The sequence below is a fragment of the Hemiscyllium ocellatum genome, chromosome 10 (genome assembly GCF_020745735.1).
Source record: "Hemiscyllium ocellatum isolate sHemOce1 chromosome 10, sHemOce1.pat.X.cur, whole genome shotgun sequence".
Taxonomy (NCBI): Eukaryota; Metazoa; Chordata; class Chondrichthyes; order Orectolobiformes; family Hemiscylliidae; genus Hemiscyllium; species Hemiscyllium ocellatum.
In genome coordinates this window covers 99,701,937-99,714,934 of record NC_083410.1, presented here as the reverse complement: position 1 = coordinate 99,714,934, position 12,998 = coordinate 99,701,937, and the positions used below count along the sequence as shown (strand labels likewise).

General features: G+C 41.8%; 1 protein-coding gene across 1 annotated transcript; it reads left to right on the top strand.

The window, feature by feature from the left end:
* The first annotated feature begins 699 nt into the window (after window positions 1–699).
* nkx2.2b (NK2 homeobox 2b) lies at window positions 700–1,839 on the top strand. The gene is made up of 2 exons (XM_060831160.1): window positions 700–958; window positions 1,256–1,839. Exons 1-2 carry the CDS (start codon window positions 700–702, stop codon window positions 1,837–1,839), a joined length of 843 nt encoding a protein of 280 aa, XP_060687143.1.
* The last annotated feature ends 11,159 nt before the right edge of the window (window positions 1,840–12,998 follow it).

The window sequence follows — 12,998 nt, the reverse complement described above, 5'->3', positions numbered from 1 at the left end:
AAAACACTTTCTGGAGCAATTTGTTAAATAGCATTTTCAAGTACGCGCAGTATTAAGCTACTTAGAGCTTCTTTGTATGCAAATCGAGCCTTAAATATTAAAAAAAAGGAGTCCTTCCGATCTTTGTAATTAATTGGCACGTTAGCCTACTCATCGGAGCTTGGAGCACCAATAGTGCTCAGTTATCTCTATCACCTCCTCCTTCCACCACAGCCCCCCGCCCCCCACCCTTCCCCAAAATCCCCCCACAATTTCACATAGTCTTCATCCACTTGACTCCCAAGGCCCGCCCACACGTGTTCAACCTTTGGCACTCTTTTTTTTATATATTTTGTTGGGTTAAAAAAAAATGCTTTCTCTCTGTCTCTCTGCAGGTTCACGTTCCGTTGACCAACCTTATAGAACTCGAACAGAATTCACCATGTCTCATTCCTTCCGCATCACAGTGAGCGCCGAGCGAGGGATGGGAACCGAGAGAGACCTTTGATCGGTTTCTACTGGACTCTTGTTTCTAATGTGTGATTTTTACAGAATGGTGCTGTTCTGTGTGCGCGGACAGTCGGAGGTCACACGGCAACTGGTTTGAACTAAATGGTACAATTGAACCAACATTTCACCGATTCCGTCTGCGTGTGTGTGTATGTGTGTGTATGAGTGTGCCGCTTGTTGCAACTTTGCCTGCATAAATTTGGCCAAAACATGTCGCTGACCAACACAAAGACTGGCTTTTCCGTCAGGGACATTTTGGACTTACCTGACACCAACGATGAGGACGGATCGACAGCCGAGGCGGCGGAGGAGGACAGAGAGGCGGCGGGGACAGCCAAAACTTCGGGGTTCGCTCGCCAAAGTCCCCTGGAAACCGTACAGAGGCTGCCACTGAAGAACCCGTTTTATGACAGCACCGATAATCCGTACACCCGGTGGTTGGCAACAACCGAGAATCTCCAGTATTCGCGTAAGTGCGGAATTATCCTTCTAGCGCGTCAATACCGAGCTGAGTTTTTTTTTGTGAAAAAGACATCTTCTCCCATTAGTCTGTAACTTTAAAACATGATGATACCAAGGCGGGGGGGGGGGGGGGGGCGATTTGGCCTGTTTTGTGTTCAGATATTAAGCGGGTTTCAGTCGATCCTAAAGTTACATTAGTGCAATAATAACCTGAAATGGTGTGTAAGATTTGACGTGGAGGGAGATTAATACCAAAAGTGTGTTTGCAAATGATTTATCTCTCTCTCTCTCTCTCTCTCTGCAGTCCACGGGATTTCTCCCGCCGCATCCCAGCAACAGAACTCCGCCAGTAAATCCTCGGAGCCTTCGGCGGATGAGTCGCCAGACAATGCGACCGAGACTTCCAGCAATGGCAGCGAGTCCGGCAAGAAGCGGAAACGCCGAGTTCTGTTCTCCAAAGCGCAGACTTACGAACTGGAGAGGCGCTTCAGGCAGCAGCGGTACTTGTCCGCCCCCGAGAGGGAGCACCTCGCTAGCCTCATCCGCCTGACTCCCACCCAGGTGAAGATCTGGTTCCAGAACCACAGGTACAAGATGAAGAGGGCCCGGGCCGAGAAAGGTATGGACCTCAACCCCCTGCCCTCGCCCAGGAGGGTGGCGGTCCCTGTCCTGGTCAGAGACGGGAAGCCCTGTCACGCCAGCATGGTGACCAATGCTCTCAAAACACAGGACTTGGCGGCCGCCACTTTCCAGACGAGCATCGCCTTCCCAGCCTACACCACACAGTCACTCCAACACGTCCAGTACAACTCCCATTTCAGCTCCGCCAGTAACCCCCAGTATCACACACACCCGCTGGTGCAGAGTCAACAATGGACTTGGGGATGAACCACTGTGCAAGGACTGCTTTAACTGGGCTGTAGAAATCTCTCTCTCTCCATATATATATATAAAAAACGTATGAGTGTGCATGTGTGTGTGAGAGAGAGAGACAGCGAGAGAATGAATCAGACACATAGCCGCACATAACATTCAGAACTGTGGTTCACCTGAGGTATTTTTCGTTGCTATCTGTTTACAGAATATATAATGACGATGAATCCGGAACTTTAGTCCCGCGAATTCAACGTTCTTGTGACTTGTAAAGTATGTCCGTGTGTTGTAGGAATATAATCCCGTCATTTATGTTCGTGTTTAAGAGACAAAGCGAGTGCAAACGAAATGACACTTTTAAACAACAACAAAAAAAAGACGTGCAGAACATTTTATCTCATCTTCGCCAATTTTTTTATATGAAACTTGAAATATTTATGGGACTTTGTAACGAAGAGGCGCGGCGTTTTAAGTTGTGAGTTTGTTTCTCTTTTATAAATATATATATTAAAAAAAAGACTCTGGAGAGGCAGGCTGTGGTTGGAAGTGTGACAGGGGTTAGGGGTGCCGAGCAGTGGCCTGTTGAGCGTTTCCCCTTCGTTGCTGAGTGACAATATGTTACGATGTATATAGTGCAGACCGTGTCAGACACTCGGGAGACGCTTGCTTTCAAACCCAATGATGTGAATAACGCCGGGGGAAGGGGTGGGGGGGAAGAAAACAAGGCGCCTTGATCAGCGATTTTCCGAGTTTCTTTTTTATATTGAGAATTTTAATAAAATGTTGTGTCTGAAAAAAAAATACGTTTTTTCTCAGTAGTATTCAGCGCTCTGTGTTCTTGGGGGAGGCCAATGCTCTTGACATTTTGGGCTCTGCCTTGAATGCATCTAACCAACACCCTTTTCCGTTACAGTCTTTGAAAATGTAGTCCCACTACATTGCCCCTCGTTAATTGCCCCAACAGAGCTTTATGGGGGGAAAACAAGTGGGTGATGATTCGAAGCGGTATACTGCTTGTTGATACAGGTAGACAAAAAGGAGAGAAGAGGGTGGGCGATCAATTCTTTGAAACTGGGAACGGGTTCCTTGTTTTTTTTTCCCGCTTCCCCCTCTCAGAAAATATAAGGTAAATTGCAAACGGCCTGATGGTAGCAGCGTATGGTGACAGCCCTGAGTCCGGCCGCTTGCTCTAACCCCAGAAGCTGAGCCGGGGAGTGGAGAATCACTGTTCGGTTTGACATAAACGCACTCACTTGCAGAGTGTGCGCGGTTCGGCTGAAGGACTTTTGACGACTGCACAATCTCAGTTGGGTGACTTTGATGTTCTTGGAGGGGGGGGGGGGCAGTCGTTTGTTCAAGCTGTTGAACGGCAGGTAAGGGGAGACTTGCAGAGCCGCTCTCCTGCCTCGTTGTATTTGTAGATGAGTTATTTAATTTGGATGGGTTACTCCGGCCTCCTTAAAACAAAATAAACTGAACCCTCCCCCCCCCCCCAACCCCCTTAACTGAACGGCTCTCCCAGCTGTCGAAAGGTTTGGAATGAGTCAACAGAGCTTATTTTTAATGTAAATCTTGGAAATGGTTGATGTAGCAAACAGTCACGCGCGGGCATTTCAGGGCCTCTGCAAACTGTCTCATTTCCCACACTGTTATATCAGTGTCTGGTGAAGACAGGCAGAATGTTGTGGTGAACGAATCCGAGTCTATTGGAGAGATTGCACATTACTCGTCCAGTTGTTGACAAAGCCCCTGCAAATTCTTCGAATTTAGAGCAACTTTTGACCGGAAGAGACGAAAAACTCGTAACTATCGTACGTTAGCGTGCCTAGTGATTTTCCTCATTTTTATAATTAAAAGAAACTTTTTTTGTAAAAAAAAATTTGGTTTATCGGGAGATTGCAGTGGTTCAAAGCACGCAAAACAAACCCCTCGGTCTCAGCTGGCTTCCCCAAGAAACTCATTGGCGAACATCAGGTTTCATTCAGCACCTTCAGCAAACACTGGGATCTCCGCGGGCACTCGGTCTCGGGCGCGCTACATTTTGCACAGTTCGTTCAAACGGTCCCTCAAAACTGCCCGATGCACGGAATTTTCCATCCGCCCTTCCGTCTGCTATGGGATACCAACTCGCCATCGCCTTTCCAACTTCTTCTGTCCAGCACGGGAGGGGATTTGGGTATTTATTTTTTTAAAAAACACATTGTCGGCCTCTTAATTTCAAATGCAACCCTTCCCCATACTCTTTCGACGCGCCACAGACCCTGGAGTTACAATTTTGCTGGAACATTCAATCAGGGATCATTTCACGGGGAAAAAAATAAATGAACTGGAGATGTGCTGTTTAGTGCTAGCATCCCGAGGGCTGTGATGTTTTCCACGTAAAACAGAACTATTCATAACACTCTGAAAATCGACAAGGGTCAAAATCAAGCTCCTCTTTTCTCTAAAACAAGCTTAAACCAAAAGGGCATTTTAATTTTCAACAGACAGATGCATGTCACAGGAAACAAAGCAAGTTTTTTCGTTCTTTCGGTAACCTAATGGAACAGGGAGCGATGGGATCTCTTTTGGGGAAACTATCAAGTCAATAAAATGCATTAGACTCTGCGGGCAGCTCCCATCCGCTCCTAAATTTCACACATTGACATTGGTGTTAGTCTATCTTTAGACAATATACAGTAGCAGGACAAAACAACACAAAAGGAGCGGGCTGGTAGTGAGAGATGTTAGAGGCGTGCATACTAACGAGATACAAAGTCGGTATCGGTGTGATTCAGTTATTCTCAAAGAGACTTGTGCATCCCGAGATTGAGGGAGAGGTATGGAGGCGTTTTTGTGTGTGTGTGTGTGTATGTGTGTGTGTCATTGTTGTCAGTTGGTGCCATTGTCACTCTGTGTTCTACACGCTGTATTCCATATGTGCAGCTGGACTCAGCGAATGGAGAATGACAACCTCACAAAACCCAAATTGTGTCGAGCTTTCAAAACCAGCATTGTTGTCTCTGAAAGGAAGACAAATTAAAAATTCGTGCTATATCTATTCTGGAACTCCTCTTTCACAGATAAACAGGGATCCTTTCTCCACCCCCTCCTATATAGAGACCAGAATGTGTCGCATTAATTCAAAGAGGAGGGAGATGTGCAAACATGTTTTAACTGTTTCTGCTTCTATGTAGTTACAGAATGCATCCCCCTCACTCCAACCGACAGTTTCATTATACTTTGGCAAAAAAATTTAACCCAACCTTTCACCTATACAAACGCCACCGTTTTTCTTTAATCGAATAAAAATGCTGAACTCAATCTAGTTTCATCCCTCATTAAAAAAAACTGTGTCTTTTTGTGTTAATTGATGATCCATTGAACCTTATTGGTTATTTCATATTCGAATCTAAAATTGCCATGCACCCACACAGGTTTGGAAATGTCACTACGATTCTCACAATTCCAGTTATTTAAAAAAAAACAATTAAAAACAAACATTGTTTGATGTGATAACGAAATTTGTTACCAATTTGTAGAAGCCGCGCTAGGATTCGCTGAGCAATGTCTGTGTGCGGGGATGCCTGTAATGATAGTGGCAAGGAGTAACAATAGGCTGTTTTGTGTGCGCGTTTACGGACACTGGCGTCTGAGTTGACTTTCGAAAACACACAATGCAAGTATTGTGCCCCATATGTCCAGTTCACGTTACCTAGGATAAAGATAACGTTACTTTCAGAACAAGAGTACTTCTTTTTTCACAAAAAAGCCAAAACATTTTTAAAAAAGCAAGTTCCCATTCAAATCCAATTCAAACCTACTGGCAACTATGGAACAGTCAAAACTAAAAAAAAGATTGTTTTCGGTTAAAACGCCGCAAACTTTCACATTTTTTTCATGGTTTTGCACATTGAACAATACCGTGTTTCCTATTGGTTTGAAGAGTTTGTATTATGTTACCAAATTGTCGTTCTTTAGATAAACTCGCTACTGCAATTCTAATACTTTCTAACTCGCCATGATAACGGTACAATAAAGGTGCAGACACGTTTGCCCTTGTATACTTTAGGTGTTAGCTGGAGGTGAATAATCAATGATACGGAATACACGCACTCTTCATGAAATTTGGGATCTTTCTATTGGCAAGTTTTACTGGTTATATTACCGGTTCCATGAAAGTTTTAGTACAAAATATATTCAATAATAGAGGAAGAGAAAGGGATAGTTTTGTTTTAATTTTTGGAAGGGCATGGAAGATACAGTTTGTAATTACGATTTTCAAAGATGGTTTACTTTTCCGGAATTGGTCACTTTGAGCTCTGTCCTATAGCAATCGAGACGACTATATATTAAGCTTATGACAAGAAATATGAAGAATGTAAATATAAAATATGAAGTATTTACATTTAATTGCCAAGCGTGTTTTCCAACCTCCCATTTGTCTGACTTGCAAGTGCTTGATTATTGTAAAACAAATAGAATATTTGCACAGCATGATGACTGGGGCCTGGAGTTTATTCTGTTGTTACATTTATTAAGGTGAATTATCACATAATTGCCTAAGTACCGAATGCAAACAAAGGAGTAATTGCATTTGATTCGTTTTACACAGTCAATCTCTGCAAAGGCCAACATTTTAAGAGAAATCTTGCCCATTGAGAGGTTAGGAGCCGTTACGATTGAGTTATCAAAGATTCTCGTTGGTATAGCCTTATTCGGCACTGTACAGTGTTGTCGTGCAACACCTAGCGCTATGTGAGGTAAAATATATTGATGTGGGTGTGAATCCGATCGTTCCTTATATTCATTCTACGTTTTTCACAGCTATCTAACAAAGATCCTTTCAAGTGGAGAGAAACAATCTTCTTTTATCACCTGTCATTAGCTCACAATTAGACTCCGCTTTCGTTTTTCATTGCATATTCCATTAATAAGGAAGTTAAGCTTCATCATTATTGTGCGTTCAAGAGCCTTTTAAATGTACTTTAACAAACGCAATAAGCAACTTCACCACGAGAGGCCGCTGGTACATTTCATTTGCAACAAAAAGGGGCATTGCATTGTATTGTCTAGTTTAGGGCATTCAATATTGCTCTTGACTTAAACGTGATAATTTACCTCCAGCTTTAAAGCAACGTCTGCAGAACAAAATTATCGGATTATTTTGGGTTTATTCCTTGAAGCCGAAGGTCAACAGCTCTGATATCTTAGAAAGTTTACATTCATTTCCATCACTTAAAACATGGAGAGAAATTGAGCTTTATTGTAGAAATGTGATGCTAGATGTGAGAGCGAAGGCTCTAAGACTGAAATTGCGAATCAAGCAGCAATCAAAGTGTGAATGCTGTAATTGCAAAATGTTCCTGATAAAGTTGCAACCTGTTTGCACTTTCAAATGGTTCAATTTTCTCCCTCATCATGCTTCAGGAATGGCCGGGTTCGAAGGTTTTTTTTGGCAGATCTGAGCCGGCAAAGCACATGTCTGTTACAACTCAATCTCGTTTACTCAGCTGTTGAATAAAGCTATTCCACTACTATTACCTAATTATATACAATTATACAAATTAATGTACAAAGTGCGCCTCTTGTCAGTTACTTAGGCCCTTATCTAATGGTGCGTGTGTGATACTGTAGCACATCACTATTAATTATTTTTCTCGAATTAATTTACAAAGTTACAAGAGTAACAGATAGAATGGGTAAATAGGTATTGCTCATGTTGATTCTCCATTCGGCAACTTCAAAGTAAATGCTCAGAAATTTTAAACCGTATTTAACTGTGAAGATTTGTAGACCTATTCGTTAATTGTGCTGCTGCTAAGTTTTGTAGGACCTGGCAGTCTCCGATCCAAATGGCCCTGCTGAATTAAAACTGCATACAGGTATTCGAAATTTTGTGCCCCAGGTCCTTAATGCTCAAAATGACAGCACCAATTTTGAGAAACTTCGAAGTTTTAGTTTAGTCCACCTGATACTTTCTGAAGATTTTAAAAAACAATTGTTGGCCTTTCTGAGTTTAAGATTGTTTATTTCTCGCAAAACTTGGTGACCTCGGCCCTTTCAACCGGATTCATCACTATCCTGTCACGATAATTCAACATTTCCTCTCGGGCACTTCTCGAATTAGTCGCGAGGTGGCGTCCGTGTATTGTTTTACAGAGAGAAAAAAGCTTGCACATTTGTTGCTGAAACATCCCTAGGTTTTACAACCTCCAATGATTAGAATGAAATTAACCAACGTATGACCATTAAAACCATTGAAATATATGCCTCTCGACACTCTCAAGTATGTGTGAATTGCGGCTTTTCACAAGATCGCTGCTTTGCATTACAGCATTTATATAGAGTGCAAGTGAAAAGCGACCTGGCTTTAAATACTCTAATACTAATGTCGCTTTGAGACTATTTTCTGCATGCCTCTATTTCCAATTTCCATCATTATCATGAACCATTTCAGCTGCTCAAAATGGCTTAATGAAACCGTAGTAGCAATTTGAAGATTAGTGGAGATTAATTACGGTTTTAGTCAAATGAAATAATTGTTCTGCCTGTTCTAAGTGTGGCATGTAGACAACGCATTAGACATGTCAGATTAAATATCCTAAACTGTTGTGGCTTGTCTCGTTGTACAGGGAAGAAAATTTTACAGGGTGAACAATTCTGGAATTAAAAGTTGCAGCGGTTCACTTCAACCATAGGGGGCGATCGAGCTCTTCATTTCGGGCTAGGCAGTTCCTGGGGGTTTCCTTACTTGATACATGTGGTTCTCTCCTGTTCGATAATGTGGCGGAATAGGGTTAGATGTGGAAAGTTGGCTGTATCACAATTACTGTTGCAATCGCTGATTTGGTCATTGTCCACACCTCGTATTTTTTCCCCCCCAATTCTGTATTCAGAATGCCCCATGTTTCTAAAAGTGAACTTTTAGCGCTTGTGCACCAATTCTTGGAGTTTGGTTACACTTTTAACATCGGAACAGTTACGCTTTCTGTAGCTCAATAGCAACATAGGATTTAGAACAGGTTTTCCCAAAAGTGGAGCTCTGGACCCCAAGGCGGGGTGGGTGGGGAGAATTGGTGGCGAACTCCACGGCGGAAGTCCATGACTGAATTATAACAGATGCACCTTGCTTTAAAAGACAGACCTCCGTCCAATGTCGCGTTAGCAGGCATCCCCTCTCAATCCTACACCCACCCTACCTTACAGATCTCCTTCGTGGTTTGCGTCAATGCTACAATCTTAAATGGGGTCACATTGGGAAGCATTGACTCAGGACCAAGGACAGGCCATTCATTAACAAAATAGTTGATCTGACTATGCAATCAATTCTACTTTCCTGTCAGCCCCTGCCAAAAAAAAACCTTGACCCTTGACTATGGTATTGACTTTTACATTCATCAGCCTCAACCGTTTCTCTAATACCCATCATTTCAATCCTCCTTAGCAGGGTAAGATGTGAAATGTGTAACTAGCTTATTGGGGTTTGTTTATAAATGTACAACAAATGAGTTAACAAAAGATTGGGTTGCCCTCTTTCTTTGTACACTGAAGTACATTGGGGTAGTTGAAATATTTGCACGTGTTGGTTATGGGCTGAAACTTTGCTGATGAAAAGGCCTGAACCACAGAACTGTTGTGGCTTTTTTTTTTAATTAGGTCATTCATGGGATGAGAATGCTGCTGGCTGGGCCAAAATTTATTGCCCATTTCAGAGGGCAATTAAAAATCTAGAATTAAGAGTCTAACGATGACTGTGAGTCCATTGTCGATTACCAGAAAACCCATCTGGTTCACGAACGTCCTTTAGGGAAGGAAACTGCCATCCTTACTTAAAAATCACACAACACCAGGTTATAGTCCAATAGGTTTAACTGGAAGCACACTAGCTTTCGGAGCGACGCTCCTTCATCATGCGGTAGGGGTGAAGGAGTGGCGCTCCGAAAGCTAGGCGACAGACAGTGTGGAGTTTGCACGTTCTCCCCGTGTCTGCGTGGGTTTCCTCCGGGTGCTCCGGTTTCCTCCCACAGTCACAAAGATGTGCGGGTCAGGTGAATTGGCCATGCTAAATTGCCCGTAGTGTTAGGTAAGGGGTAAATGTAGGGGTATGGATGGGTTGCGCTTCGGCGGGTCGGTGTGGACTTGTTGGGCCGAAGGGCCTGTTTCCACACTGTAAGTAATCTAATCTAATCAACCATATTGCTGTGGGTTTGGGTTACAAGTAATCCAGACCAGTAAGGATGGCTTTGGACTGGGGTGTACAAAGTTAAAAATCACACAACACCAGGTTATAGTTCAACAGTTTTAATTGGAAGCACTAGCTTTCAGAGCGCTGCTCCTTCACCCCTACCACATGATGAAGGAGCGTCGCTCCGAAAGCTAGTGTGCTTCCAGTTAAACCTATTGGACTATAACCTGGTGTTGTGTGATTTTTAAGTAAGGATGGCAGTTTCCTTCCCTAAAGGATGTTAGTGAACCAGATGGGTTTTCTGGCAATTGACAATGGATTCACGGTCATCGTTAGACTCTTAATTCCTGATTTTTAATTGAATTCAAATTGCATCTTTTGCTTTGGCAGGATTCAAATCTGGGTCTCCAGAATATTACCAGGGTCCCCGGATTAACAGTCCAGCAATAATACCATAAGCCCTGGTCAAAGACTCCAGATATTCAAATAAACCATCAGTTAATTCAAGTCAAATGGTCTGCATGCAAACTAAGCGTGTAATTGCTTACTTTGTGGAATACAAATATCACTATCAAAAGTTAAGATCTTTTGGTCAAGATATCATCACCATGATTATTTTGAGTGAAACCCCAAATAATTGTAGAGAACAAGGTTCCATTTGGGAAAGAACATCCATCAGAGAGCACTTTCACATACACGGTGCTGCAAATGTTTTCTCCTTTCGTTTCTGTTTCAATCTGTTATCAAAACTACAAACTGCACTAATTTAGACATTTTGCATTGGACAGTGAAGTTACCTTTAGGCATATGTTTGAATCCTATGTATTGTGCAACATGGGGAATGTATGGAATTACTGTACTGCATATTACCTTTAATTTAAGACATAGAAGCATTGGTGCCCAGGTCAAAATTTATTAGCCAGTCAAAACCAACTGAAACAGATTGACTGGTCATTGATCTCTCTGCTGTTTGTGGGACCCTGCTGTGTGCAAATTAGTTAATGCAATTCACTGCATTGTCCTCCACTTCAAGAGTGATCAATTGGCTATAATTGAGACATCCTGAAGGTGTGAAAGGTGTTAAATAACTGTAAAACTGTTCTTTCTTCATTAAACCCCCTTAAAATGCTTGCGATATGTTGTGTCTTTAAATAATGAATAGAAAAAAAACCAATCTGTCAAAATATAATGCTTACTGAATAATCATTCAAATTGTGTTTAATAAGTAAGATGCTTTCTTAATGCATTGAACAAGAAGAAAGAAAGGTTTCAAAATGATCCCTTTCACTTCTGTTTAACAAGGAATATGCCACTTCATTGTTACCAACACATTCACAGATCTTCAACAAATGAAGCTGTTAAACTGCAATTAATGCTTTGACCTCGAAAGTTAATCAGCATGACGTACCTTCTAGCTTTTATTTTCCAACATGAAAACTGTAGTGTTTTCCTTTGGCAGCCAGTCAAATAAATCCTAATATCTTGCTCAGCCTAATCAAATGGTACAGCAATATTGTGTGCACAAGTGGGAGCTGGGCATTCATGGCTTTGCATCATGAGAACCCTGACGACAACAAAAATAGACCACTAAGGCCTTGAAGAGGGGGCAGAGGAGATTTACCACAGTGACACCCAGTTACAAGGGGTTACAGTTACATGGAGAGGTTAGAGAAGGCTGGGTAGTATTTCTCAGATCCCAGAGTGCTAAGGGGTCAGCTGAGGTGTTCTAATTTACGAAGCAGAAATTGTCTCTAGGCAACAGCACTCACAGATTGAAGATATTGGTAAAGGACCAAAAAGCAACATTGTTCTCATCTGGAAATCACTGTCTGAAATAGCAATGGAAGCAGATTCGATAGAAACTTTCAAAAGATAAATAGATATACTTCTGAAAGGGAAAAATAGAAAAAAAACAGAAGAATGGTGCTAATTAAACAACTCTTTAACGTGCTGGCAAAGGTATGATGGACCAAATAGCCTTCCATCCCCTATTCAATAAAACAAAGCATCCCATTTGTTTGGTATCCCATCCATAACCTTTGACATTCAGTCCCTTCACTACTATCACACAGTGGCAGCAACATGCCTAATGTACAAGGTGCACTGCTGTAATTCAAAAATCCTCAATCAATAGATCTTCCAAATCCATGATCCCTGCCAGTTGGAAGGGCAAGGGAACAGATGCATGAGAACATCCCTACCTATAATTTCCCCTGCGAGTCACACACTATCTAGAGTTTGAACTAAGTTGCCATTCATCCATTGTTGCTGGGTCAAAATCTGAAACCTCCTTCCTAACAGCTCTATGGGTGCAATTAATTCCCAGCATGCAGCAGTTCAAGAAAGCAGCTCTCCAGAGCAATTAGGAATGGGCAATAGTTATGATCCCTGCTGATATTATCACTGGACGAGTCAGATCTTACACTGAAATTTGGCTGGATAGATCATATTTTGCTTTTTTTTAGGAAAGTGGTCTTTCACTGGTCATTCATTATGTTGCAGATTTGATTTTACCAATAAAATAGAAATTCATGAGGCAAAAGAAATGGAGGTGAAACAGAATAAACAAAACTATTTACATATAGCATAACTTGAAAGATTTCAAAACACACAGTAAAATATAACCCTCTCTATCTCAATGCCACCATTTTACAGTACTCAAGCACCAGAGAGAGAATTCCTTTCTCTATAACATCTATAAATTTGACTTAATTGTTCCATAAAATTTTCAGGCAAGAGAATTTGATTGCCTCTTTGAATATTCACACAATCTAGATATTCTCAGATTTGAATATTCATGGTTGTAACCAAACACATCTGACCTGGAACTTTGAAATGAACACCCCCTACACTGAGGTAACCTGTGCCTAACTTTTCTGCACTAATTCCTTTCTTTAGCAGAAACTGAACTTAAACCAGGAAGTCTGCAAACTGAAACCAAAAGCTTCCCAAGTTATAACAAGCAAAACTAAAAGCAAACTAATGTTCCTCAATGCTAATTCTGTCC

What these genes read in the sequence shown, in the direction of transcription:
- nkx2.2b (XM_060831160.1), top strand. Translation starts at nt 700, where the DNA reads ATGTCGCTGACCAACACAAAGACTGGCTTTTCCGTCAGGGACATTTTG. An exon ending in CGAGAATCTCCAGTATTCGC is followed by an intron (nt 959 to 1,255) that starts GTAAGTGCGGAA and finishes CTCTCTCTGCAG; the next exon opens with TCCACGGGATTTCTCCCGCC.